Here is a 22,995-nt window from a genome sequence, read left to right on the forward strand (position 1 = left end):
TGGTCGTGCCGGCAAACTTACAAAAGTCATCCACGCTAAATTCAGGGTCCCGAGAGCGCTAAGTGTTAGATATACTGTAATGTGTGGCTCTACATACACAAATGCTATGTTAAAATTCGATTTTTTGTGCCATTTACATATTTTTTATTGTACGTCGTGTGGGAGAATGGGAAAAAAGCAAAAGCCCTGCATTATTCGAAATTTATTTCCCTAGCCAATGGGAAAATATAGTTACTATAAGGGGAAACGTGACCAACTAAGGAATTATTTTTGGCTATAGAAAACCTGTAGAAGATCACCACAGGACATCTTCATATTCTCCGTCCTATGGGTGAATGTGGAATAGTTGCTGGAAGCGCAGCGCAGCGTTACCGGCTCTGGCAGCTGGTGGATCACCGATAACACCACTGATGGCTAGTAGATCGCCACCGAAATTGTCAAGTCCAGCGCTCGCCGGAGCCGCACTCCTCCGGCTGTGACTCCACGGACAGACTGGCACTTAATCTACGCAGCTTCACGCATCGCAATACATCTCACGCCTAATACTCGCGAGTACGGTGATTTAAGCTTCGACTATTTTTCTTTCTGTAAGTTATCAGATTTCACGTGATTTCATCGTGTTCGTGTTTCTTGTTTACATTAGCAATCACGCTTTTGTTATTTCATTTCTGCTGCGTGTTTCTGCACAATTTATGAGTTCCTCGTTTCAGAGTGTGCTCTATACGATCAGCTGTTCCTTTTTTCCCCTTCTCAATGTGTTTCGTGATCAATCGTAGTTTCTTTTTGTGTGTTTTCAGGTTCCGCCATGAAATACTTGGAGAATTCTTCATTGGAAGCGTTGTCCTCCAGTTTGAGTATAGGAGCTATAGACTGTATCCTGGACGTGAAGTGTGTTGTTTTTTTCTCGCTTTTTTTTCTGTAAATGTTTATATGAGACCTGCAACTATTATTATTAGCAATTAATGCATTGCGTGGCGCAATGTGTCCCGGGGGCTCAATCCACACCACACCTTAGTAGCTTTAGGCTACATGTCATGGATCTATTAAGACCATTACTTAGGTTTTAGTGCGCTGATCTCATTAGCTCCATGCCACACTTAAGTAACGCCACCTTTGCCTATTCTACAAGAGTATTGACCTCTCCACCTCTACCCTCAAGGCACACTGCACTAATTGCGCTTTTGCTGTTCTTTGCTGCCTTTTCTCTTGTCCCATCTCGTACATAACATGTCTGATTGCCCTAAAAAAATCTTTTTTCCTTAGCATAATATTTTTTTCATAACGTTTGTAATGATTTTTTATAAACATTCACATGTAGACTCGAGTCGTACTCATGCAAAATGGTTCAAAGCGACAAAAAACAATGGAAGGCTTATGGGGGATCTAATGAATCCAGTAATGTGAATGATAGACAGGTATACCTACAAAGCCTTCTATTCTCCATTTTTAACCGTTTTTATCACCATGTTTTCCTAATCAGTTTCTGCATTATTAGCAATCAATTTAAAGTCTCGTGAAACCTTTCTCTTTTTGTGTTTTTTATTCGTTCGTAGAGATCCATACATTTGTGACGTAAAGCTTGTAAAAAGATGCTGATTAGATCTGTCATGTGTTCAGCCTCTCTCTCCACCGGACGATTTCTTGTCAGTCTCTGCCTCTCCGATTGGGCATTCTGCCAGGATGCGTCATCTTTCCGAGGCCGGCCACTCAGGCTCCGAAACCGATGCTGATGATGTGATTTCCTTCCTTCTCTCCTCTTTTTGCATTATTTGTGTGTTAGAGTAATAATGCGCTCCATTTCAGTTTGTGCTGCTGGATTCAATATCAAAGCGAACGTTGTTTGATTTGATCGGGGCATTGAATATAGCATATCCAGACTACGATTTCAGTGATGTTAAAAGCAACTGCTTCTCATTGATCCCGGGTATTGAGGTTGGAAATCTGTTTTATTCTGTCCAAGATTCCATTGTTTTATCTCTTCTGATATAATCAAAACTTGAAGGCGATTGGTCCTTAATTGTTTGATATCACAGCTAACTACATATATTGTGTGTCTGTGTGAACGCTTATCCTTGTGAAGAAGTTTTTCAAGATTACCTCCTCCTAAGGATACATTAAAGTCTCTATTTTTGGACCTTCGCTGAAGATAGATTTGGGGAAGGGAGTAGGACCCAGGGGCGCCATTGTTTCTCGACGCTCTTACCTTTTTCTCTTAATAACTTTAGCTTACATCTCATAGATCCTCCAAGACTAATGCTTAGGCTTTAGGGCCCAGAAAAAATTATTTACTTCGAGAAATAAGGGCGCCACTGAATGTCTCCCTCCCCCAACTACATTTCACCCTGAATTTTCCCCTTTGAAAATTTTTTGAGGATAGTTGTTAATTGAGAAACACTGTTTAGTTTTGTTTGTAACGAAATTGTCTTTAGTTCAGCCGACATACAAATGTTTTTAGGTTGTCATGGAAGCAGTCGACAGCAAATTCTATGCTACTGTGAATAGCTACACATCAATGCGAGACGAATTATGGCTGGCGATTGATAATGAAATCAAACCGAATGAATGTCGGATATACAGGTTATTAATACTTCCCGTTTCTAATTTTTCTTCCTTACTATCACTTTTGTATTCGAACTCAGCGGAACTGATTTTGTTGACTTACTGTTGTAAAGTTGGTAATATTGTTTAATAAGTTGTGGATTCTCCACTAGGCGATACTACTAAACCAGTACTTGTTGATCTTACTTTTCCTGGTTTGGGTGGGTCAAAACGACTTGGAGCCTGGTGCAATTCCCTAAGCGGCTGCGCCCGACGTACCACGGTGAAGCCAACGATTGTGATCGGCGTAAGACCATTGCTAGCTCCATTTATACTGCGATGATGAATGGAGCCAGGAAGGGTCCCACAGCTCCACCGCTCCGGGCGCTGTCGATCACACAGTTGCATCAGGCTTCAGATAGTTTTAACGTGTTTGTATGAATAGATTATGCCTGCAGTCTTTATTATTGTAATTTTATGTTTCGGGCTGGTGTAATGCAGTGAAAAGGGTTCCGCTCCGATAGTTCGGAAGATGGGTGGAATCCGTCTCAGGACAACTAAGTGTTTCATCCATCTGGGGCAGACGGCAAGCTGGCACCTGATTTTTCTGGGAGGATTAAGATGTTAGCTTGATGCATCGGATGGCTCTTCCAAGTTATCATGTATATGCACGCATATGCGCTTGTGAGCCCTACACAATTCTAAATTTGATTTGAAAGCATCTGTATATCTCAAAGAAACAGATAAACGACTTTTATCGATTAATTTCAACAACATTTTTTGGGTTTCCAGTTACTTCTGCCGTCTTCACATAGTCCACTTAATCTAGAAATGGTTATTATTTGCAGTGACATTCTCAGAATCCCTAGTCCTCCCCATCCTGTCAATACTGAGCACAAAAATAATATTATTGGGCTATTTCTTCACATAAAATAGTACGCAATTGTGAAGACTGTATTTAAGTGCAATTATAAATCCATTCTGTCCATCCGAATAAACTTCATAAATAGGTGGTTTGCGATAGTTTTCTTAAGTTTTTTTAATGGCTTATTGATTGTATTTAAAACTGTAACAGTTTACAAATAATATAGTTTTCTGACTCGTTACATTACTTCCTGTTTTAGCTTCAAGACCAACTACAAGGATGACCCATTCTCGGAAGATGGATGTCTGTGGTGTCTGAACTTCTTTTTTCACAATAAAAGTCTCAAGCGATTAATGCTACTATCGTGCCGAGCTCTATCTCAAAACGGAGTGACAGCTTACGGCGATTCGCTTTGGGATCTGGATGAGGACTAGAAAACGTTTTCTTCTCACTTCTGTTGTATTCATTTCTTGTACATTCGCAGTGGAATCCTTCCCCTCCGCAGTACATACTTACGCATTTATCCTCAATCGTTCGTTCCGTAGAACCTCATTTTTAACCTCTTACCACCTTCATTGCATAATACTTTATGTCAATTATGGTGAGTAACTGATTTATAGCCGATCTGACAGTAATGATCACAACTAGCCATAGTCTTGCATGCCTCTGCTTACTTTTTCCTGTGTTTTCATGTTTTGTGTGAGTTTAGCAGGCCATCATAGTGACTCTTTTCTATTCTTCCGGTATGTGTTTGTAGTTAGTGTTAGTTCTCATCAATTATTGATTTTTGTTTTCTGTATTTTCCATGTACATTGAAGAAACTTCCAGCATGGTTAGACCAATGTGTATATAGGACTTGTACAAATTGTAGAATTTCATTAGTGGCACTGCCATAAAGCTTAGTAACTGGCAGCTTGCAGTAAATGTTATATCATAAATTGCTTCTGTATTTACATTCGTGTCAGAGTGTAGAATTAAATCAGGGATGATAACACCGCAAGTTCTTTTTCTTTTGTTGTTCATGGCGTGGGTATGCTTCATTTCTGTTTTGACTCCTTGATATAGTGCAATGTGTACAGATAATTATGTTTGATCATATTTTCTGGTAAGTATGTTAGCCAGCAGGATACAGTCGGTGCGTAAAGTGAGGTATTGTAGGTCAAAACGACATGAAGCACAGACCAGCTGCGTAAGCGGCTGCGCTCGAAACGGCGCGGTGGAGCGTAGCGGTTAAGATCCAGAGGGGACCCTTCGAGCGCAGCCGCTTACGCAGCTGGACTGTGCTTCATGTCGTTTTGACCCGAATATTTTTGATCTTGACGGATATAGTCGACATTGACTACCCGACTTCCTGTATATTACATTCACATCCCGTTCTATCTTGCTCCAGTAGAAGAAACATCACATCGTGAAAAAATCCTATCTAACAAACTTGCATTCTTGGTTTTTACAGTATGTACACACTTTCTAATGTTGTACCTCGATCTATTTCCCTTTTTTTAAGGCTCTTCCAATGTTATGACCACTACAGTGCGGAGAGAACGGAGACCAGCATCAATATCAGAAAACGTAGCAGACCTCCACTTAGCGAAACGCTCCCGAAAATCGGAAGGCATCGAAATGGACTTTGAGGAAGGCGAAGCTGAGCAAATGCTCGAAGGTTGCAGCAATGGCGACTCAGGTTATCGTTATTTAGAGCATCCAGCGGACGTGCAGGTGCATGCTTGGGGTCCTGACCTTGCTAAAGCTGTCGCGCAGGCAGTGACAGCAATGTACGGCTACATGACGGAGTTGAACAAGGTCGATGAGCAGTTTACAATGTTTTATTCAGCTAAGGCTAGTGACCTGCAAGGCTTGGTACATGCGATCATGGAAGAAGCCCTTTGTGGATTCCAATCGGAGCCGTTCTTTGTCGGCAAGGCAGTTGTTGTCGACAAGCTGGATCTAGAAAAGTTCACAGCTGATTTCCAAGTGGCTGGGGAATGTTTTGATCTGGCGAAACACACCCAACTGACTGATGTCAAGGCAGTTACTTATTCCAACATGCAAATACACCAAAAGGATGATCACTGTGATATTTTTGTTATTCTGGATATATAGTTCCTGGTAACCCGGTATTTTTTTTTCTTCAAATGTTCACATTGTGTCTCGTATTCTTCACGCCTTTATCTGAAGTGATCTTTGAGTTTGTTTCACACTTTTCTGTATGCGAAGATATCGTTAAGCAGCTTAAAGTTGGAGCACCAGGGCCGTTACCATAGTTTTAGTCCCGTAGACAGAAATTTCGAGAGTTAGTTTATTATCTTGTTTTTTGTTGCGAGTTACAAGTGTTTTCACTCTTCTTCCGTTCACAATTTCTTTCGACGTTTTTTTTTTGAGAATTTAGCATGTCTTGATATTTTTGATATAAGAGGTGCGCAGTTGCGATAAAAGACCCAACTCTTGTACACTATTCCTAATCCTCCTAATTTTGCTGATTCATCGCGTTTTGAGCTCCATACTACCTATACCTGCGTTGTGATATCAACAGTATTAAAGAGTGTTGTATTTTTAAAAATAAAGTTATAGATGGGTGTGGACGTTCAGAAGAAAGTGCTCAAGAGGAAGCTCGAGAAAATGAAGGCCACTCAGGTTAGGTTTTTTTTGTTTCCCAAGCAATTTTGAGCTGATTTTTTTTGCGTCAAACAAGTATGTTACGCGCACATTTTATTATGCGTTTATTTTTTACGTCAAATTTTTCGTGGGGTTCTGATTTCTCATTTGATTTTGAAGCGTTTCTACTTGCAATATATTCTTATGGATTTTCTGGGGTTAATTACAATTTGGAATCTTCTTCAGGCCAAGATGAGGAAAAAGGAGCTGGCGGCTCGAGAAGCAGCAAAAGACATGGAAGTAAAAGAAGAAGTTGAGGATGAAGAGGATGATGATGATGAGCCTAAAGCAAATACACAGGTGTAGCGAAATTCCAGTGCAACTCAGCCAGTCGGTAACGTTATGGTTTTTAAAAGCAAGTTCTTGTTCTTTAAGAATGGAGAAGCTAATGAGTCAACTCAATCGCCTGCTCGTGCAGAAGAGGTTTCCTCATTTTTATCTGAGAAAACATTTGATGGATTAAAAGGCAAGGTCAACGATAAATTGCTAGAAGCGATTCGAAAAATGGGCTTCACTACCATGACCGAGATTCAAGCGAAAAGCATCGAACCGCTCCTTGAGGTATGCAAAAAGTATTCATGTAATCATTTTAATGTTTTACTCGAATTCTTAATAGTGAAGGAATATCTTCGTATTTTTTCATCAACTTTAGAAACTATGTACTTATTATATTTCAAGAACTTTTTGTTTTGCTGCCTTTCTGCCTCTTATCACTGTGTTCGTCACCATGTTTTTCCTTACATCTCTTTCATAACTTCTCTTTTTTCGTTCTACTTTGTAGCCTCCTGGCTTTACAGGGCCGCGATGTACTGGCTTCAGCGAAAACAGGTTCCGGAAAGACACTGGCGTTCCTAATTCCTGCTATTGAGCTGTTATTAAAGCTAGAATGGAAGCAGTATAATGGAACGGGTGTAATAATTGTATCACCTACAAGGGAGCTGTCGATGCAGACGTATGGAGTGCTTACAGAACTTTTGGAAGGTAAAAATTTCAGACTATTTGGATAATTTGGTTCACTTTTTCGAGTTTTCTTAATTTTAAACGTACATTTAAACAGATTTAATTATATCACCATAAGGGCATCAAATTCTTGGTTGATCTTTTTGGCAATTCTAAGACGATTTCCTTAACATTTGCTGAGTAAAACGTGACTTATTTGAATTCTAGGGACTCCACTAAGCCATGGTCTGGTTATGGGAGGCTCAAATCGAAGCGCTGAGCAGGACAAATTAGCTAAAGTATGTTCGAAAAGAAATTCTACTGCTTCTTCACTAGGTTTCAGATGGTTTTATGCTGAAGTAGATTAAATTCACGAAGAAAAACCCACCTTCGACAGGATCTACATTTTTCACCATTAAATGTTCTGATTTTTCGAATTGTCGGACTGTTTGAATCCCACGCTTGCTGATTTCAGGGTATATCAGTGCTGGTCGCGACACCAGGTCGACTACTGGATCATTTGCAAAATACGGACCCATTTGTAGTGAAAAACCTGAAATGTCTTATAATTGACGAAGCAGACAGGATTCTAGACATTGGATTTGAGATTGAAATGCAGCAGGTTGAGCTTTTTCTTTGTTAAATTTGGGACAGTCAAGATTTTCATCAGCTCCCATTATCCTCTTTAGATTCTTCGCCATCTTCCAAAGAAACGACAGACCATGCTCTTCTCGGCAACTCACACACCAAAGGTAAACATTTTATATAACTGAAAACGTTTACATACTTAAGTCAATCCTAGTTTTTCCAAGGTTCTTTCTCTTGTTTTGCATCTTTGTTTTGCTACGTTTTCATGCGCATGTTTTTCTCTTCAAATATTGCTGTTGTTTTTCGAAAGGAATTATTTTTTTAAATCAATTATAGGTGGATGAACTCGTAAAACTTTCATTACACTCAAATCCAGTGAAAGTGTCAGTTTCGGAGAAGAGTGAAGTTGCTACGGTAGAAGGGCTTCAGCAGGTGTGTCTGGGATATTTTTTTTTCCAAATGAGCGACAGTCTTTAAAATTTGTCTGATTACATCCCTTTCATACTGATACTCTCATAAGTTGCTCAGAAGAAGCGCTGCTATAGGGTTCAAGGATTTCTTTTTTCTTTTTCTTTCTTTGTTTGTTGAGGAATATTTTTTGTTTACTATCATTATTGTTATTGTTTTCTTGTAGGGTTATGTTGTTTGTCCATCTGAAAAGCGATTCTTAATGTTGTTCACCTTTTTGAAGAAGAACAAGAACAAAAAGGTACTTTTATCTCATCTTTTTCTTCAATTTTTCAAAAGCAACACGAGGGCTTTTTAACAATTTTAGAACTATGGAGGCATTCCCATCTGCCTTATAAATGGTCCCTCTCTTTTTAGAGCGAGTAATATTTTTTGTTTATTTCATGGGGATGGAGAGTCGAGGAGGAATCATTCAGAATCATTCAATAATTTCGTTATAAAGAAAAATGCTCATGCATTTCGAAATTTGATGATTGTTTCGTTCCAGGTAATGGTGTTTTTCTCTTCATGCAATTCCGTGAAATACCACCATGAATTGTTAAATTATATAGACATTCCCTGCATGTCAATACATGTAAGTTTCACTCAAGAATGCATAGCCAATTCTTGAGAATATTTTTATTATTTTTTCTTCAGGGCAAGCAAAAACAAGCCAAGCGAACCTCTACCTTTTTCCAATTCTGCCAGGCAGAGACTGGAATCTTATTATGTACTGATGTAGCGGCTAGGTAATGTCATTTGTTAGATTAAGAGTAGGTCAGAATTGCTAATCCTTTATTTCCAGAGGTCTCGACATACCTGCTGTTGACTGGATCGTCCAATACGATCCACCGGATGAACCACGAGAGTACATTCATCGTGTTGGTCGTACCGCAAGAGGAAAGGATGGCCGGTAATCGTTAGTGTTAAGATAGAGACGAGTGGTTCCTTCTTTGACATCGAATTTATTCTAGTGGTAATGCGTTACTAGTGCTTCGTCCTGAGGAGTTAGGATTTCTGCGGTACTTACGAGCAGCGAAAGTGGTCCTGAATGAATTCGAATTTTCATGGTCAAAGGTGATTTCCTTCTTTACTTCATTTTCAAACTAAAATACTTGTTGTGATATGCTTTTATTTTGATGAATTAGTTGAAATATTGTAGTTCATTGTGCTGGAATTTCGCGATATCTTTGTTATTTTTTAAGCTCTCGTTTTTTTAACCCCTTTATTCTCGTTAATTTTATTCTTTTCCGTTAAGCATTTTCTTAATTCGTTGTCGCTACTAACGTATTTTCTCCGACTACAGTGTACATTATTCTCTTTAAAGGAATCTCTTTTCTCCAGATCGCCAACATACAATCCCAATTAGAGAACTTGATCGACAAGAATTACTATCTGAACAAATCAGCAAAGGAGGCGTACAAATGCTACGTTAGGGCGTATGACTCGCATTCGTTGAAGGTTGGTCACTACTGTGATGACATCACCCATGATCGAATTAGCATGGCCTGATTCAGGATATTTTTGATGTGAACAATCTGGATTTGATAGCAGTATGCAAGTCGTTCGGGTTCTCCGTGCCGCCCTTCGTGGATCTGCCGATATCTCACAAGCCAAAGGTTCCGTAGTTTTTTTTTTGCAGTGAATTTAATGCAGTTGGGATTTTAATTTCCACAAGCTATCCATTTTTTGTAGAAAACATCCTCATTGTGATTCTTTTAGGTGCAAATAAGGTCCAAATTGTCAGGAGCTGGATACCGAAAACGACCAAAAGCGTTCACTTTCAAGCAAAAACCGAAAAAATAAGTTAGCCTACTATTAAAATTGTTAGTTGTTTGTTGTTACATTTCGTTGTTCGGTGTTATTTCTCCAAGAGCATTGTTATTTCCTTGTTCAGTTGTTTTTATCGGCAAAAAATTACGTATCTTTGTTTTATTCTTCTTGTTTCGAGCTATTCCATTGAATCGGACTATGTCTATGACTATTCATGTTGTTGTTTAAATAAATTCTGGATCGCTGTTGTTTGGGCAAATTGAAGTTGAATGAACTAGGCATTATTCCAGACTACAATGAATGTTCGAAGACTACTAGCTTCGCGGTAAGGATTCCTTGAAGGCACCACCCTTAACGAATCTGGGGTGATACGGATTTCAGGTGGGTTATACCTATAGGAGGTCGTAGATTGTGGGAAAGAGGCTTATTGCGCTAGTCTCACCCTGCATCACTGTAAGCAGGCAGCTTCGGAATGCGATTCCTTACGACGTCCTCTGTTGCAACGCTCCACCCTTGTGCCCCGCTTCCGCTTGCGACTGGCAGAAAATCCATTCGGACCCCCCGTTACGCAACTCATTTCATTCGACGAATCGCAGGCGGGGGAAGTGCACGAAAGTGGCGCCTTTCAATAGAAGTCGTCGTAAGAAAAAGCGTTGCGGAGTCGTCCGTTTACACTGATACAGTAAGAAATGAATGGAATCACCCTCTTCCCCACAATCTACGACCTCGCAAAGGCATTACCCGCCTGAAACCCGTACCACCCCAGATTAAAGCTTTAGAGATTGAGATCTAGTCCCCGGATCCGAATGATGGTAATATTTGAAGTTTTAGATTTAGTTTAGATGGTTTTAGAGTATTGGATATTTTCTACCTATTTTACGTCACTTCTTTCTGCTGGTTGATCCTCAAATTATTGTTCTGACTATCTGGAAAGGTTAGTGCATATCCTCATTTACCTCATCTGCGATCTTTAATGCTGCTGACCATTTGACTTTGCCGGTTATTCTCGACTTTCTGTGTATACCTAGCCTGCAAGACAGCACAAATACGCATAGGTGCGATAGTGAGGAGCCGGACCCTCCTCAAGTGAAGGGGTCTACCTCATGGGGTCAGCTCAAGTCAGATGAGGATCCCTTCGCCAACCGTCCAAAAGTGAAGGGGGTCGGACCGCCGGCTCTGACTATCGCATCTATGCTTTTACGTTTGGAGTCGCTGTACATCAATTTATATTTGATCTGATGATCAGATATAAATTGATCCAGGGCATGATCAACCTCCATACATTCGTTTCATTTACTGGCCTGCGATCGCCTTGCAACTCTCGTCCATGTCTATATTTTATACTTTACTCTCTACTCTCTTACTTTTTTCTTTTTCTCCTCTTGAACCACCGCTATATAATGACATTGTTTATTGCTTTCGATGGAATATTCGTAGAATCTGATTAATTAATTCCTCTTCATGACGTCACTCCATTCTCCAAAATCTCCAATTTGATCGAAAATCCTTAGATCCGTTAGAGTAGACGTCCAGTTCATCATCAGCAATGGTGATGATGATGATGTCCGTGGTGATGGTGATGATGATGGAAAAGATCGTGGAGAATGCTGTGATGATGATGATGGTGGTGCCCGTGGTGATGGTGATCTACGACAACCACCTGAACAGGTTAAATTTTGAATTTCCTTTTTTCCGCAGCTTTTTTTTTAGCTTAATTCCGTAGTTTTCGATTTAATGACGTAAAAATTACAGTAAGGGCAGGAATCAACATGAAACTTTCTTTAAAAAATCAGGATGTTCTCTTTAAAATCTTTAAAGTGTATTTCTTACTAGCATTAGCTCGTACTCTCCGAATCTTTTTGGTTACGGTAGCATCAAAGTGAAAAAATCTGCACATTGATTTATCCATGGATAACTTACCGGTGGGGCATGGACTGGCGGTTGATGAACGTAAGCTGGAGTCACATGAGGTGGAGCGCTTCCATAAGGCTGATAACCGCCGTTCTAAAAGCCCCATGAATGAGTGATTATTGATCGGTAGAGAGAAAAGTATAAACTAGTGCTCTAAAATAAAACGAAGCGAAATTCATCCACAAAAAAAAGGAAATCAACGAGCGAAAAACTACCGTACATAGTTTCCGTTGAAGGACATGCTTGAGTCGGCTCGTCGAAAGAGTTGACTGATAAAATGTGCCGAATTCGGCTATATTTAAGGCTAACCGCGGACGTCTTATCAGGAGCCGATGACGTCATCGTGTTGGAAGAACGTGATCTCGTTAGACACTCAATGAGTCACAAGAAAAGGTCACAGTTGAAGTTGGACAGTTGTCAGTTGTTTTTGTTTATTTATTTTTTCTTGTTTACCTCTATTTTTTAGACAACTGATGTTGGCGGAGAGACAGGGAAACATGCGATGACCATGGAACGATTTTCCGGCAAAAGGTAAAAAAAGTTTTGAGGTTCCCCTTTGATTGTTTTGTTTACTTCGCATCCAAGGTTTTTTTTTTTTCTTAAAAATGTAAACCATTTTGTTGCTGATCTTTTTTTAATGACTCATAAAATATTTCACGAGTTTGCGATCTATTAAAACGATAACGTCATCATTGTTTGATAAGCCGCGCTCGCTTCGGACTTAAACAAACATCGGCGGCGGATTTTTTTATCGGTTGACCCGATCGTGAATTTCTCTCCACCCCCTCCCATTCACGTATGTCTTTCAACGGAAATCAGGTACGGTAGCCTTTTTCGAGCCAATGTGTTCAGGAATTTTTTATTTTTTGACTCAACCACATCAGTTCATACATTCTATCGACGAATCGATAACCATCCCGTATATGATCCGTGTCAATTTCAGTATGGTGTTTATCAACCTTATGGAATCGGAACACATGTAGCACCAGGTCATCAACCACCAGTTTATGCTCCACCCGTACGTTAACTTAGATTTTTCACACTATTTTTTTTTTAATTTCAAAAAATTTTAACTCCAGTTAACTTTAGTAGATTTTTAACTCTACTGTTTCCGGAAAATTGTTGGAGCCAATTCGAAATAAGAGCAAATTTTGGAAGAAAAACTCAATTTTTTTGGAGTAATTGTCTCTTTAGTCTTAGTAAGGAGACACTTACTCCAAAAAAATGTAGGATTTATTCAATGAGAAGTTTCTCAACTACCGTAACCCAATGGTGCCCCTTTAGGTGATCATCGTAGATCATCATCATCACCATAGACGTCGTCACCGCCACCTTCGACGCATCATCCATGGAATCTTTCATCGTTACCATCATCACTGTGGTCATCACCATTGTTAATCAATCAATAAGAGGTCATAATAGGAAATCGATTATCGACTGAGTGAAATGATACAAGCAGTAGCAACATGGAAAGAATTGATCAATCACTGTGTACCATTAGAATCTGCATCACTTGTAATAAACACATTAGAGGATTTACTAATGTAAATAATTGAAAATACATAAATTCGGCTGTTTTGTTATGATCGGATCCATAAGGATCGTAATTATCGTCACTACTTCATGTCCTATGAACATCATCACAGATCATTGTTGAATGTAATAGACTCCGCCCACTCTGATCTCTACGAGAGAAATATCCTAATTTAATTAGCTTTTTCATTTTCAAATTTATTAATTATTTGATTTACATATGTTTTTTACATTGACTTATGGATTGTTCTAGTGTAGAGTGTGGATGCCGTCTTCATGTCAAAAATATTGAAAATATTCATCCAGTTTTCATCCACCGCTTCCTAGAGCTTAGATCTTAGTAGAAGTTCCGAGTTAAGGCTAAGGATTACATCATTGCCCACAAAATCCGAATCCTAGAAAGTGCAAGAATGCTTGCGGGCACTCCAATCGGGCGGGAAAAATTCGTTTATTCTGAAATTTTATTATTTATATCATATTATATTATTTTATTATTATATTATTTTATTAAATTTTATTCAGTAGTCAAAAACAACTGGAGCAGCTGTATTTCCTTTTTTCTCGCTTAACGACTACCGCTAAAAAAAGCGTAGCTTGGCAAAGAAATCCGGATAACTCTGGATAACCCAAGGGGGTTCCAGGCTAACCTCTTCTCTCTGGATATTTAATCAGCTGAAACTCAACTGTGGGAAGTCTTAGGAGATGCAAAAGTACTTGGATAAATCGTCAGAAGTAATAGAGTTTTTATTGTCAAAATATTCAGAACTACATGATAGAATATCGATTTATCGATCACATTCGAAGTGTGAGCAAAGCGATCGCTATGCTGCAACCGAGCACGTGTCCAAATACGGGCTGAAGATGAACGGCTAAGGCAAATTGTGACGATGTCGACGTCGTGCTGTGCAATCCACAACGAAGCACCGCTGCTGCACACTCCTTCAATTATTGATCGATGATTGCTGATCGATATAGTTCTACAGAGCGTCTCGTACCTGTACATTTCTGTAGGGTATAGTTATTGCAGTTACGGTCACCGTATAACTGTCTCGTAGACGTGCAAGACGTGCATCCAGCGATCCTTGGTCATCTTGGAGGATTTCCCGGAGGAGCCTTAGCAAAGTCGAATTTACTTCCTTGTGAGTTAAGGAAAAAAACTTAGCCTATTTACCTGGATGCCATTAGATTCCATTGTGGAATCCCGTATTTTCTTGCCTCATCGAAACGTAGTTTGATCTCTCGTTCGATCGATGATCGTAATTCCACTAACGCATCTTCCGAAACCTTGGATCAATTACTCACAGAAGATCAATAATTTATCTCTATTGTCTCTCGAAATAGTATAGTCACCGTACCTCTGCATACGATAGAGATGATGCCTGTATCGATTGGATTTCGTCCGATTCGCGATCAAACAAAGGCTTCCAGTCGCTGGACTTCTGCGAAAAAATGAAAAAAATGTGAATGAAATAAATAATAGAAATAATAAAATTAAATGGAAATCAAAAAATTCACTTCACCTCAAAATTCACTTCAAAGTCTAAATAAAAAATAAATGGGAATCAAAAAATTAATTTAGTCATCCAGAATAATAAGGACTGATCGAAAATCTCGATAAGTTACTAGAACTCATTACATTCAATAGGTCTTATGTATCTATACAAGCCATAAATCGATAAATCGATCGTTCAAGTGATGACTGTCGGATGTTTGTTTCCTGAGCAGCGTATGTGGACGAGTTATCCCATGCCAAAGCGAAATTTGTTCGTTTCAGGAAGATTTTGTATTTAAAAAGAACCTTCTATGGGACCCCGCTTCTTTTCTTTCCAATTCCTTCGAGTCCCGTCCAGAAAAAACAGTATATCCGGGAAAAAAATTGCCTTGTAGCCACAGGAAACTACTCATCAGTCAAATCTGGACTTACTTTTAAATCGAACTGAAGTTGACTTGGATGACTGTGTGACTGTATGTTACCGTACACGTTTTTCGATGTGATCACTGTCCCTACGGAAACCAACGGACACATTGCATCCGTTGATCCGTAGACAGATCCTGATTAAAGAAAAAGAATACGTAATATTTGCTCATTTTCGAAAGGGTTGAGGTCAACGATCACCTACCATCGCATGGATTCACTAAATACAAACCATCCGGAAGATTGATAAACACATAAGCAGCTTTAGAACCTTCTGGGAGGGCGAATCCTTAAGGAAAAAAATGGTCCCGCTAAAAAGTATCGATTTATTGATCTAACGATTACCTAGCACTAGACAGCTCGGGATTTGTAGTGAAAGTAGCCAACAACACAGCAGCACCGCATGTTCCTCCTCGTCACCGCAACCGAGGGATAAAAACTGAAACGTGAGGATTATGGTGTGGTTATCGCGTCGGGACCAAGCATTATTATTGATTGGTGCAATTCTGGGGGAGAAATTGATCAGTAAGGCACACAAACATAGAAAAGAGTAGATTTTCTCTACAGAAAAATGCAGCATGCATAAATCGATTGGAACCATGTTTCCTTTTCCTACACAGAAACGAATTTTGCTTGAACAAAAGGAAAAGAAAGATCAACTGACAAACTGACCAATCGATAACTATACCTTTTCATTTGTTGTCCAAAGGTCGGTTGATCCTGGGAACAGTGCCGGATCGGTGACGAACGGTATTTGGCTGACAAGTCTCACGGCCACATCCACTGAACCCCGTGGATTCGCGCCAGGCTGCGGCACTGACGGTGGCGGTAGTACCGGAGCAAGGAACCTGGAGCGGATATGTACGGATGGAGGGCCAAACCACTCAGAGAAAAAGGAGTACTGGATGAGTACAAGGCACAGTGACCGTATTTTTCAGCAAGTTCGTTAGTGAGCAGCGTAGGGTGACTTGTTAGGGCCTTAATGGAAAAAAAATCTTCTAAAAAACAGGAAAAATGTTTCAAAGAAGATAATGGTGGGTGGAGGAAGCACACGCTCTTAGTGCATTCCCTAGGTATTGATCGGTCGGTAGCTGATATTCAGTTTTAAGTTTTACAATCTGGTGTTTGTTCTTCGAAAAATTTCCCTATCGATGAAGAAAAAAGAATCTGTCAAATCAATCAAAAACGAGTTAAAAGATACCAGTTCTTCCTGCAGATACGGTAAGTGATCCTTCAAATTATCGATTACCTGCAAGCGAGCACAGTTTTCCCGTTGATATCGGTGACGAGTGCAGTGTATCGACGAGAATCGTGAACAGCACTACAAGCTTTCGACCATGCTTGGCACTGAGCCAAAATCTGAAGAGGTACGGTAGGCAAAAAAGCAGCAAACTGTTAACGCCAGCAGCTCACCCTATCGTTTTCGACCGATTCCGCACGACGTGGTGGTTGGATTCGTGGTGGGACCATCGGTGGGTCGAATGCAATCAACACTTTGAGATACGATGGACGATCGGGCATACTGTAACTGTGTGTGAATTAATTCTATAATAACATTTTGACGTAAAGTCATCGTGCCACCATCAAAAAGGGATAAAATGTGCTGTGAGTAGAGCAAAATCATGACTGAGTCGTACTCGTACAGTACGGTAAATGTACCTGTATCCAGTAAAGAACAGCGGTCGATGAATCCGTAACCATCCATCCACTTTTCCTTTTCCATATACGGTAGAAAATGGTACTTCGACCCAACCGATAAGACGACGAAGAAGTTGCTCATGTACAACATTTGTTAGCCGATCATCTTTGTCGAGATCGGAGACGATCTAGAAGATCAATATATCGATTTTAGGGAAGTTTTTTTCCTAGAAAGCAGCGAAAAAATGTGTGCAGACTGGGGAATATTATTTTGCAATGCGAAGCTTTTCTGATATATGGTGAATTAAACAATCTGCTTTTTTTAATGCGACAGTCCTATACGGGAACAAGTGCTGTGCTTCTCTGCGCTCTGCAAAACTGCCATCGAGTTGGTGACAGTGAGTAATATTTTTACAGTGGGAAATTTTCGAAAATGTTCCCATGGACCTCGCTGTTTTGATCATTAATGGTGAGAATATGAGTCAGTACAGCAGTATGAGTCAGATCCACGCAGTTACATCCTGTGTTCTTGATGAAACACACGTAAAACTGCTGACGTTTTCACCATAAATAGAATTCCACCCACATACAGACGAAGAATACAGCAGTTATCAATTCTCCCAACCAAACGCATGTCTTATCAGGTGAAGACGCTTTTCTAACCTTCGAAATCGATCTATAATTCGTAATTTCTTATTTTTGATTGCAGTACCCAGGATATTCTCCATTTGGTCGTTCGCTTCCAGCTCATCCTCCACCATTCGTGGAACCACCACCAGGTGCTGTCTACCGGCCACCGGTATGTTTTTGGAGCAATTCAGCACTTATTTTTTCCCGTCGTGGATAAATTCCTCTCGTTTTAGGTAGTTATCCATAAAAATGACCACAATTCCGATTGTCAGGACAAGCACAATAATGGTTCAAACTGCCAGGATCGTGACCAGCAGGGTCACTGCAGTTATCCAGACAAAAACAGCAATCAGGGTCACAAATAGATTCCAAGGACTCTGGCAATTCCGAAATGTTTCTCAAATGCACTCTCATATGTGTAGATATCATATGAGAAAAGGAAAATAAATATTTACTTGTAAAATTTGTGTTTTACCCGGGAGAAGTCTAAAAAAATAAGAAAAATGACATTTATGGTGCAATCCATACATGGATATCTGGAAATTCGACTGAAAACAGCCAGAAATAGCCTGGAAAATAGAGAAAAAAGGAAAATAGAACCAAGTGTAGTCGAAATATTTGAAGAACTCTTTTTGATTGACTAGAACCACAGTAAACAATAAACAAAAATTATAAGCACGTAAATAAGGAATTGGATATGTAAACAAAAAACAAACTTTGTTTACCGATAGTATATATGTTTATATGATAGCATGAATGAGACGTTCTGGAAAAGATCAGAAAACCGAAATTAGAAAAATATGACTCATTCTGTGAAAGTGCGTCGATGATGACGTATGTTTACACAAGGACACGCCCACTTCCCCGGGATAAATAATCGTAAGCACCTCTCCATCGCCAGCATTCCTACTGCTACCTCACACTCAACCGCTCCAATGTCGTACTATCCAAATCAGGTTGGCGACAATCTTACTGTAGAGACTAATTATAGCTAATCATAGCTAATTACTAGTCGATCATTTAATTTATCGTTTCTTTACAGTACCCAGCTGCCTATCCAGGCTATTCACCTTATGGACAACACCAACCGTCACCATATGTTTATCCTACACCACCACCACCAGTTGTCTATCAACCACCGGTACGTTGTCTTACTGTAAGGCCTCGTGCTTCAGATTTGAATTTATTGATTTTATTCATTGATTGACTGATTCGGAGCACATCTGTGATGTTGATAAGCTCCGCCCTCTTTAGATAATTATCCACGATGACCACCATCATCATCACGGCTACCATCATCACCACCATGGACTTCTTCATGATATTTTCCATGGATATCATCATCATCATCGTCATGGGCACCATCATCACTGCTGATAAGAGAGGGTCCCATTTGGCTGTGGTTCGCCGACAATGAACTTGTTTGTATATTTGTACAGAATAAATAAAATTGTACACAGAAAATTTGCTTTTCCGATTATTCACCTGCATCTGAGGAAAATATTGTCTTTTTACAAATATTGCACTTTAGAAGAAATTTGGGCGGACTAATTACAATACTCGAAAGGTAATTGCTACAGTTTTTCGAGAAAAAAAAACGAATTGAGAGGTTTTTTCCCCTTGAAATGAGAACGGATACCAGGGTAACTCATGCAGTTCGGAGGCCCCCTCATTTTCCACGAAAACATAGCGGTGCGAAAGAGCGTAGGAGTAGAAAGTGGTGGAGAAACCTCTGAAAAAATCATTCCGGTATCCCGAATGAGGGATGAATGATCCAGAAAATTATAGTACGTATGTATTTGAGGAAAGGAAAATAGTTGAAAAAACGACTTCACATGGCTGTTTGAACGATACTACGACGTTACAGTATATCCTTTTATGTGAAATTTCCATTTACTCTGTTTTTTTTCGAGAAAAAAATCTGTTTTTTCTCTTTATCACTTCGTTTTCTCCTTACTACATGGAGAACTGTTTTTTTCCCAGGAAATGAACTGATTTTCCTGTAAAAGTAGGAAAAAACGCATACTTGCGGTCGGTTGACAGTATGCTCATATCGAGCGTTCATTATCGTTTCCTATGCTTCGGTGGATTCTGGCGCGAGCCACAAATTAAAAAAAATTGATAAATAAAAAATCGGAAAACACTACCGAACTTACTTTTATTTATCATATTCTTCTTATCAACCCGCTAAAATCCTACTGAGTCAGCAGCGGTCGAGGTTTCGGGGTTATCTATCCGTAGCTACGCCCACTAGGAAAATAAGTCGCCTATAAAAAGGCACAGGAGTGGCGAATCCACGGCATTCTTCTGCTATCAGCCGGAATATGTCTTACTATCCGAATCAGGTAAGGCACGTGCCCGAATTGAACGTTGACCTCTGGGCTACATCAATCCTATTACAGTACCCAAATGGAGCACCAGGATACTCCCCTTATGGACAACAGTATCCACATCGTCCTCCACCGCCAGCACCGTTTGTTCAACCGATGCCGGTGGGAATACGTAGTTACAGTTACTGTTCCTTGCCCCCCAGTGGAAGTTAGTCTTCTCATCCTAACCCAAACCCAATTCAGGTAGTTGTCCACGATTCACATAATCATGGACACCATCATGATCATCACGATCATCACCACTACGATCACCATCATCACGATCATCACCACGATCATCACCACCATGATCATCACCACCACTGTTAGGAAACATAACTATAGTTCTGGATGTTCAACAGAACCACTTTTTTCTATCTATGGAATGGTTTTTTAAAAATGATTAATAAATATTTTATCGTATAGACTATTTGAAGTTGTTTGAAGAAGATTTATCCAACCATCTTCTTGCCCTCTGGACTAATTTGTCCCAAAATTACTGCGAAAACAATTTCATAAAACAATTTCATAATTATGGAACCTCATCCTAGCATCCTGCGCTCGGTTGAAAAGTACAAGAAAACTTTCCGTATGCAAAAAAGGTGAATACAAATACAAGGAGACCATCAACGACACTTCTTCGCTTCTCTTCAGAAGTGAAGAAGTGTGCCCAGAAAAAGAATAATGAAATTACAAAAATTAGACGATCGGTCGATAAATTCAATACAATCAATTCGGTGTGGTAAACACAGAGATCACACCCATGTATTCAATCGATAACGTGAATACGTTTAAGTACTTCCAAATCGAGAACCGTACGAATACGTTAATTAATGAAGTTGACCGATCAAGAGGGACCCTTCAAAAAAATAATAAACCACGCCCACTAAATTTTCTGTGTCGCAACTTTAACCTGGAGAATACGTATAACACTAAGGAACCATGTCGTGGACAGGTACCAAGCAATTTCTGAGGAAATGTCCAGAAATCTTCGCTAATCGACCGCGAAAAATGAGGTATACGGTAGTTGTAGAAGTGTTTTAGCGAATATTTATAGAAGAAGACACATTTTACATAGAAAATAAGAAATTTATCAGAGAATAACGTCGATTACGCGATAACGTCATGATCACATAAAAATTTTTAAGGACCACAGCTTCCCGTGAGTTCATTTGTCGCCAATCATTCCTTGAAAATCAGGGAAAATCGGATAAAAATCGGGTGGAAAAATGTGAAAGAAAAGAAAGCTACTGAGAAATTTCAACGTTAGTATGAATTTTTTTGTAATTAGCAGTTTTCAAAAAAAATTCATTAAAAAAAAAGAAAAGGTATTGAAGATTACTCCGCAAAAAATAGTCCTTTCGGTTCCTTCTCTTACGTCGGCTTCACTACAAACGCAGCAAGTCGCAATTTCTGAAATCCTGACTCATACCGCAAAATTGCGTAAGCGTCGTACGTCTATTTGTCTACGACTACGCCCACCCGGAAACGAGGAGGCCTTCCGATAAATAGGCGGCCCGCCACCAGCATCCGCCAGCAGACGACCACCTGCAACATCACCGTGAACATGTCCTATCCGAATCAAGTAAGTCGAGAGAACCGATCAATTATTGATTGATGCTTTGATTCACGAGCACTTGTTACAGTACCCAGGTCAAGGATATAATCCTTATGGACAGCAATATCCACCACCACCTCCTATGGTGCAGCAAGCACCACCGGTATGTGCATAGTTTTTGGCTGTTTTTCATGTTGTAGAGTTTTTAGCTGCTTTTTTTATGTCCTGAATTTTATTTATTTTTATTTTGCCCATTTTAGGTGGTTATCCAGGAGCACCATCACCATGAACCGCCCCACGAGGAGCACCATCATCATCATGGAATGATGCACAAAATAACACATCCTTTCCATCATCATCACCATGACGAGCACCATCATCACGAAGAACACCATCACCACCATTGAGAGCAGATGTAAACTCCGCCCATTTTGTTACAGTATCCTTTATATGTAAACTGTAAACTTTTAATTTCGTATAAAAATGAAAAGTACATTTTTAGTATGTATACCGTATTATCGTACAACAGAAGCTAGAGAAACTGGTCAGAAAATCCTTAAAAAAGGAGGAATTTCCGGAAATGTTAGATGGAGCGCAAATCAACGTATTTTTCCCGAATGTTTCCGGATTTTCGTGCCACCACAAAGCCAAAATGTGAATGAAACTTCACCTTTAATGAATTTGGAACTGGTTTCATAGCACTTACGGCTGTACAAGTTTTCATTAAAATGAAATTGAAATTAGAGAATAATTTCATTAAAATTAAATTAAGCGTATTAAAATTAAATTTAAATTGAATGAAAAATCTAAGTTAAACGAAAATTAAATTAATGAATTAAATGCATTGAAATCCCAACATATACCAAATCTCTCTGAAATGAAATTCGAATGTTATGAATAGGTGTTGAAGTCGAAGAATCCGACTTTTTCCCTGTTCTTCCTAGACATTCGCAAAAAGCCAGGATCGCTCCATTCACACAATAAACAAACGTTCTCAGTGATCGAAAAATCAATCGACAAGGTACGATTTTCCCCGTCTGGAAGATAAAACCGCGTAAATGATAAGGGTTCACACAGAAAAACGGCAAACATTGCCGGAAGAATTTATTTGCCGCTACGGATATTTAATGATGGAAAAGACGGGCCTGTGTAAACATAAACATGCCAAAAGATCAAAAGTCGAATATTCAAGGGCACGGGAATTGAATTACATTTTATGAGTCTAAGGATCGAACAAGAACTCGAATTTTCAACCACCTTCGACCTATGAAACTGGCAGGGAAATGAGAAACCCATTTTCTCATAATAAAAAATAGCAAATACCGAAAATTCACCCTTTTCTAGCGTGTTACACGCCCAATTCTGTTAATCTTAACGTTTTTGACTCTTTTTCCTCTTAGGTGAGCTACATCCTAAAGCTTCCAGAGCTCGAAGTTTCCAGAAACTTCAAAAAGTTACGGCAACTGCGAAGGATCGGTTTGTCGAAAATTCAGAGGCAGAGACTCCGTGAGGTTAAGTCGAAATCCAAAAACTGACTATAATTCACTTAAATTGATAGAACGCCGTAACCTCCATTCCGGCCCCGTGAACAATAAAAACATGCATTCGTTTCAGGACCAAAAGTCCAAAGATCAGTGTT

The 22,995-nt window shown here is 39.5% G+C and overlaps 11 protein-coding genes across 16 annotated transcripts; 8 read left to right on the top strand and 3 right to left on the bottom strand.

Moving 5' to 3' along the window:
- Positions 1-327: 327 nt before the first annotated feature.
- Positions 328-3,837, top strand: RB195_004128 (uncharacterized protein; the record flags this gene model as incomplete). Of its 2 annotated transcripts, XM_064179402.1 has the most annotated exons (8): positions 328-387; positions 443-587; positions 798-888; positions 1,319-1,415; positions 1,618-1,734; positions 1,804-1,932; positions 2,456-2,577; positions 3,663-3,837. In XM_064179402.1, the coding sequence occupies 8 exons, from the start codon at positions 328-330 to the stop codon at positions 3,835-3,837; spliced, it is 936 nt and encodes a 311-aa protein (XP_064033121.1). The 2 variants fall into 2 exon arrangements, with proteins under 2 accessions (XP_064033121.1, XP_013291844.1); XM_013436390.2 differs by lacking the exons at positions 328-387; positions 443-587 and having other exon boundaries at positions 806-888.
- A 1,084-nt stretch (positions 3,838-4,921) lies between these two features.
- RB195_004129 (uncharacterized protein) lies at positions 4,922-5,503 on the top strand (the record flags this gene model as incomplete). Of its 2 annotated transcripts, none has more annotated exons than XM_064179418.1 (1): positions 4,922-5,503. In XM_064179418.1, the coding sequence occupies one exon, from the start codon at positions 4,922-4,924 to the stop codon at positions 5,501-5,503; it is 582 nt and encodes a 193-aa protein (XP_064033122.1). The 2 variants fall into 2 exon arrangements, with proteins under 2 accessions (XP_064033122.1, XP_064033123.1); XM_064179419.1 differs by having other exon boundaries at positions 5,054-5,503.
- Positions 5,504-5,971: 468 nt separating this feature from the next.
- RB195_004130 (uncharacterized protein) lies at positions 5,972-9,835 on the top strand (the record flags this gene model as incomplete). Its single annotated transcript, XM_013436389.2, has 16 exons — positions 5,972-6,034; positions 6,242-6,355; positions 6,431-6,616; positions 6,853-7,036; positions 7,223-7,293; positions 7,470-7,616; positions 7,684-7,746; positions 7,919-8,014; positions 8,217-8,291; positions 8,538-8,624; positions 8,687-8,778; positions 8,835-8,942; positions 9,004-9,106; positions 9,374-9,490; positions 9,547-9,648; positions 9,752-9,835. The coding sequence occupies 16 exons, from the start codon at positions 5,972-5,974 to the stop codon at positions 9,833-9,835; spliced, it is 1,692 nt and encodes a 563-aa protein (XP_013291843.2).
- A 1,507-nt stretch (positions 9,836-11,342) lies between these two features.
- On the bottom strand, positions 11,343-11,954 carry RB195_004131 (uncharacterized protein; the record flags this gene model as incomplete). Its single annotated transcript, XM_064179448.1, has 3 exons — positions 11,343-11,462; positions 11,723-11,806; positions 11,934-11,954. The coding sequence occupies 3 exons, from the start codon at positions 11,952-11,954 to the stop codon at positions 11,343-11,345; spliced, it is 225 nt and encodes a 74-aa protein (XP_064033124.1).
- RB195_004132 (uncharacterized protein) lies at positions 11,349-12,219 on the top strand (the record flags this gene model as incomplete). The annotated part of the gene is made up of 3 exons (XM_064179458.1): positions 11,349-11,470; positions 12,017-12,106; positions 12,180-12,219. The coding sequence occupies 3 exons, from the start codon at positions 11,349-11,351 to the stop codon at positions 12,217-12,219; spliced, it is 252 nt and encodes an 83-aa protein (XP_064033125.1).
- Positions 12,220-12,511: 292 nt separating this feature from the next.
- RB195_004133 (uncharacterized protein) lies at positions 12,512-13,111 on the top strand (the record flags this gene model as incomplete). Its single annotated transcript, XM_064179473.1, has 3 exons — positions 12,512-12,532; positions 12,657-12,731; positions 12,998-13,111. 3 exons carry the CDS (start codon positions 12,512-12,514, stop codon positions 13,109-13,111), a joined length of 210 nt encoding a protein of 69 aa, XP_064033126.1.
- Positions 13,112-14,038: 927 nt separating this feature from the next.
- Positions 14,039-17,367, bottom strand: RB195_004134 (uncharacterized protein; the record flags this gene model as incomplete). Of its 2 annotated transcripts, XM_064179487.1 has the most annotated exons (12): positions 14,039-14,185; positions 14,242-14,359; positions 14,418-14,530; positions 14,602-14,685; positions 15,171-15,298; positions 15,367-15,450; positions 15,507-15,600; positions 15,850-16,009; positions 16,411-16,520; positions 16,575-16,683; positions 16,821-16,987; positions 17,365-17,367. In XM_064179487.1, 12 exons carry the CDS (start codon positions 17,365-17,367, stop codon positions 14,039-14,041), a joined length of 1,317 nt encoding a protein of 438 aa, XP_064033127.1. The 2 variants fall into 2 exon arrangements, with proteins under 2 accessions (XP_064033127.1, XP_064033128.1); XM_064179486.1 differs by lacking the exons at positions 16,821-16,987; positions 17,365-17,367 and having other exon boundaries at positions 16,575-16,682.
- Positions 17,368-17,431: 64 nt separating this feature from the next.
- On the top strand, positions 17,432-18,806 carry RB195_004135 (uncharacterized protein; the record flags this gene model as incomplete). 3 transcript variants are annotated; one of them, XM_064179502.1, is made up of 6 exons in its annotated part: positions 17,432-17,443; positions 17,509-17,598; positions 17,663-17,747; positions 18,279-18,385; positions 18,472-18,570; positions 18,684-18,806. In XM_064179502.1, the coding sequence occupies 6 exons, from the start codon at positions 17,432-17,434 to the stop codon at positions 18,804-18,806; spliced, it is 516 nt and encodes a 171-aa protein (XP_064033129.1). The 3 variants fall into 3 exon arrangements, with proteins under 3 accessions (XP_064033129.1, XP_013291840.2, XP_064033130.1); XM_013436386.2 differs by lacking the exons at positions 18,279-18,385; positions 18,472-18,570; positions 18,684-18,806 and having other exon boundaries at positions 17,663-17,794; XM_064179501.1 differs by lacking the exons at positions 17,432-17,443; positions 17,509-17,598; positions 17,663-17,747 and having other exon boundaries at positions 18,365-18,385.
- Positions 18,807-19,753: 947 nt separating this feature from the next.
- RB195_004136 (uncharacterized protein) lies at positions 19,754-20,128 on the top strand (the record flags this gene model as incomplete). Its single annotated transcript, XM_013436384.2, has 3 exons — positions 19,754-19,774; positions 19,832-19,921; positions 20,003-20,128. 3 exons carry the CDS (start codon positions 19,754-19,756, stop codon positions 20,126-20,128), a joined length of 237 nt encoding a protein of 78 aa, XP_013291838.2.
- RB195_004137 (uncharacterized protein) lies at positions 19,771-20,135 on the bottom strand (the record flags this gene model as incomplete). Its single annotated transcript, XM_064179535.1, has 2 exons — positions 19,771-19,859; positions 19,994-20,135. 2 exons carry the CDS (start codon positions 20,133-20,135, stop codon positions 19,771-19,773), a joined length of 231 nt encoding a protein of 76 aa, XP_064033131.1.
- Positions 20,136-21,365: 1,230 nt separating this feature from the next.
- Positions 21,366-21,763, top strand: RB195_004138 (uncharacterized protein; the record flags this gene model as incomplete). The annotated part of the gene is made up of 3 exons (XM_064179551.1): positions 21,366-21,383; positions 21,445-21,519; positions 21,617-21,763. The coding sequence occupies 3 exons, from the start codon at positions 21,366-21,368 to the stop codon at positions 21,761-21,763; spliced, it is 240 nt and encodes a 79-aa protein (XP_064033132.1).
- Positions 21,764-22,995: the final 1,232 nt, after the last annotated feature.

This window comes from Necator americanus, chromosome I (genome assembly GCF_031761385.1).
Source record: "Necator americanus strain Aroian chromosome I, whole genome shotgun sequence".
Classification (NCBI taxonomy): Eukaryota; Metazoa; Nematoda; class Chromadorea; order Rhabditida; family Ancylostomatidae; genus Necator; species Necator americanus.